This window comes from Stegastes partitus, unplaced genomic scaffold (assembly GCF_000690725.1).
Source record: "Stegastes partitus isolate 25-593 unplaced genomic scaffold, Stegastes_partitus-1.0.2 Scaffold72, whole genome shotgun sequence".
NCBI lineage: Eukaryota > Metazoa > Chordata > Actinopteri > Pomacentridae > Stegastes > Stegastes partitus.
In genome coordinates, this window is record NW_007577803.1 from 778,590 (window position 1) to 782,659 (window position 4,070).

At 41.9% G+C, this 4,070-nt stretch overlaps 1 protein-coding gene across 1 annotated transcript in view; it reads right to left on the reverse strand.

Annotated features, from left to right (window-relative positions):
- Positions 1–402: 402 nt before the first annotated feature.
- Positions 403–4,070, reverse strand: part of cdh13 (cadherin 13, H-cadherin (heart)) — a gene marked incomplete at its 5' end in the record, with an annotated part of 203,020 nt that continues 199,352 nt past the window's right edge. Inside the window, one exon of the mRNA XM_008276457.1 lies at positions 403–2,083. Within this exon, the coding sequence (XP_008274679.1) occupies positions 2,076–2,083 (8 nt within the window). The remainder of the gene's footprint in view (positions 2,084–4,070) is intronic.

Consider the following 4,070-nt stretch of genomic DNA (forward strand, 5'->3'; position numbering starts at 1 on the left):
CGCAGCCACTGACACCGTGCAGCTTATCGCCACCAAAAGCTTCCAGCAGCTAATGCTCTAATGGCTGTTTTCGATGATTTTCTGTTAAAGGAACCTTTTAAAAGCACTAAACCAGTTCTCGTTCGCTATTCAGAGATGGTAAAAGGCCTGTTTATTTTTTTTAATCCACGGGCAGAGCCAGACTTGCTGTCCCTCCCTCCCTCCCACCCCCCGGCTGTTATGCTAAGTTAACCTGAGCATCTCTTAAAATGTCAAATCATTCCTATGAGTGTGATTGATTAAGATGCAAAAATGCAAAGATATACAAAACACTCACACGTCACGCTAACACTTGTGATAAATGGACACAACCTCCGTAGATGAAACAGCCTCTCAGTAAACACGCAGTCTGCAGAACAGCAGTGTGGGAATTTTCAGTAACGGCTTTATTAAATTAGTGCAAAAGACAGACATAACTTATTCAAAATGTCATCTTTTTCTTGAAGGTGGTCTTCCAAACGAACCCACACACGCTAAGTTCTTTAGATGAGTGCAAGAGAAAAAAAGCGAGACTATCCACCAAAAACCACGGCCTTTGAGTTTCCTTCTCACGCATCTTCTTGGGACTTGGAGTGAGACATGAAGAGAGAACGGGAGAGAGGGCAGAACTGGACGGGAGACAGAATCGAACCTAAACACAAATGCAGTCATCGAAACAAGACTCCTGATTCTGCAATTAATCACAAATTTAAAAAATAATAATAATAAAAAAACAAAAAAACAAAGAAAAGATGTTACAATAAAATAGTCAACACATCAATAGCATTAGAAATAGTGCCTAAAATTCACAGAAAGAAAATGTCCTATTTTTATTTGTTTTGTTTTTTTAAATGTACTCACTTTGTGGGTGACCAAAGAACTTGCAATCAAAGTACATAAGTTAATCAATACTGTATATTTATACAATGGTAAAAAATAAAATATTTATATAATAGTACTTTTTTTTTTCTTTTTTCTTTAAAGGTTTACACCGTTACTATAAAGATATACTGTTTTCCACTCCATGACAACTAATGCAATAAAAACAGAAGCAAATCGAAGAAACGACTCCAGAGAGTTTCCGACTTTGAAGGCTTATGGCTACCACCTTGTCCTAAAAGACCACAACCACTGCAGACAAAGGAAACGGGCTTTGTTCTCTCCGCTTAAAGAGGGAAACAAGATCAAACACAGTCTGTGACGAGAAAAAGAACAAAAAAAAAAAAAAAAGGAACACATCAAAAAAAAAGTCAATGCTCTTCCCCCCCGACCAGGACAGTAGCTCAGCCTTTGCAGTGTTCTCTGGCCCGGTGAGAGACAGAGGGAGGTCAATAGATAGACGAGAGGGGCAGATAGATAGTGGGGTGATGTCTATGCACGGGGAGGGGAGAAAGAAACAAGAGGTAGCTATGAGAGGAGAAACGGGGCAACAGGGGGAGATAGAAAAGGATAGAAGGAACCGGGGGGCAGGAGGAGGAAGGCTGTAGGTTTAAGGTGTGGTTCAATATGAATTAGATTTCTAGCTTTCGTTTTGTTGCAATATCAATATACATGTTGTTTCAAGTATCTCCTACAGATGTGGCGTATTGCCATGAATGCTGCTAATACCCAGTATTTGCCTGCCAGTGCAACGGTGAGGTGCCAAAATGGAATACGATGGAAACTGTAAAAAAGAGATGAAATAATCGATGGTGAATGAAGTGCAAGACGAGAGAGAGAGTGAAAGAGAGGTAGGGGAGGAGGGGGGAAAAGAAAAAAGATTCAAGTAGGGAAGGAAAGATGCAACAAGGAAAGATGAAGAGAAGGAGATGAGAGCGGCAGGAGGATAAGTGTTTAAAAAAAAAAAGAAATGCAGAGTGGTGTTATACAGCAGTTGTGCCTGTGGGGAGTGTGTGTGTTTTCTTGTTTGATTTGTCGCGGTGAGAAGACTTCTTCTCGCTTCTTCTTCTTTTTTTTTCTTCTTCTTCTTCTTCTCTCCTAAGCCTGGGTTGCATGGGGGAGATAAGTCGTTGCTTTTCAGTGTTGCAAAAAAGGGCTACGGGAGGTTTCAGCAGAATCTACAGGCCTGGTGGGAGAAGAGATGAAAGAGGAAGGGAAGGGGTGACGAGAGGAGAGGAAGGGAAAAGAAAACAGAGGGGAGGAAATGTGCGGGAAAGGAGAGGAGACAAGATGGGAGATACTGTAAAGTCAAGGTCATCACCAAACCGGATCAACCGCAATCAATTACACAGGACAGGTGATGGTATCGCATCATTAAAGATTCAGTAAGGACAGAACAGAGAAGTTATAATTATTCACTCGTCGGCCTCCTTTAGGCAGAAGCAGCTATGTAATTGGCTTTAATGTGAGAGCCCGCGCTGGAGCTGTGTCAGCAGGTATCTTCTTCAGCGTTCTGGACGGTTCAATCGATGCGGCTGATCACAAACAACTCTCTCCAAAGTTAGAGCGCAGACAAGTACACCAAGCTTTTGATTTACCACGCCATTAGGAGACACTTTGCGGAGAGGATGCGCTTAAGATTAATTGGGTGCCGACCCGCGCTTGTATAATACTTAAAAGTTTAGTTCGGGATGACGTCGGTTCACGGTGCTGAGGAAGATATGATGCTTCACACAAGATCATCTCTGCGAGGTCGTATGTTAAGCTGTTCTGTTTTCCTCGGTGATGGAAACCCAGAAGAGGTTCACGGTGGAGTTCGTTCTCTGATAATGTGACAGTTTGTCTCGTCGCTCCGGCACAATTGCTTTGAACCAGCGAGGCTGAAACGTGACACGACAAACAGCGCACACAGTCACATGAGCACACACAGCGGGCGCATGCAGACGCACACAGACATGCTGCAGGATGAAATGTGAGAGCTTATCGATCGGCCCGCCATCCCCTCCCGGTCTGCTCTCTATTTCTGACGTGTTCGGAGACGACCGAGCTTCTGACAGAAATCCTCCACACTCCTGTTTGCCATTTCGCTCATCTTCTCTCCCTCTTTACTCTCCTCCCGTCTCCTTTTTCTTCTCTTTATCAGTTCTCTGATTGCGGTATTGAATATGTACCGGGCTTTCTGCTAAAGTCCTTCGGCTCTACTTTAGGACAAAGCAGGAGTCGACGAAACCGAAAGAAAATTGCAGTTGCCATCCAAAATGTTCTCTGAAAGTTCAGGTTAGCTTTTAGTGAGTTGTAGCGGCAGATGTGAATGTCAGATTTGGTACGCAAGTGCAGCCATCAGAGCAGAAAGTCTTCGAATTACAGGTTGAGAAACATTCAACTTACTAGCATGACAATTGTGTGTAATTTGTGTGCTGGTTCTAAAATAAAAGTACAGCTGGAAGGTACAGAACGTGGTCGACATATCAGGTCTGGCACTAACGAGAAAGATCTGAAGGTCAGTTTCACAACAAATAACTCAACATAAGTTAAACGGAGGTGAGCATAAGCAAAATGTTCTGTTTGTAGTTTGTAATGCCACATTAGAGTCCCGTTAAAAAGTGTGTTTGAGCTGCACTTAAAGTCCTGTTTCCAATTAACCTCGTTAATCTTTTTACTTTTGTGGATTCTGTCAACTTGAACCCAGACTTAGTCTCTTCAAACGAGTGTTCTAGTTCAGAACAGGTGTGAAAATGAGCTTTACTGCTCTATTATGACAAAAAAAAATGGGGAAAAAAAAGTCTAATAACAAAATCAAGTTTTCCTTTCAGGTGAGGCAGACTTAAGCTGTAAAACTGAGAATTTGACGTACAGCAACGTAAATGTTCATTTGGGAGGATTCAGATGATTTAAGTCCATCTAACACAAACTGGTGGTGCTAACAGCACTCGTTAACCTAATCTGGATCAGCTTAATTCAACCACATGTTTACAATTGAAGCCAGTTATTGAAGTCGGTCCAATAATTCTTTTTTCATTAAAGCCTTCATTAGCTCAGATGTTGCTTAAATGCTAATAGTGACACTAATTTAGAAAAAAGACTCATCAAGTACGACAATATCTGTAAGAACATGTTTGGTTCAGCTCCTCCTCTTCTGGTGAACTTCAATAGTTTTAAATCTACTACAACTT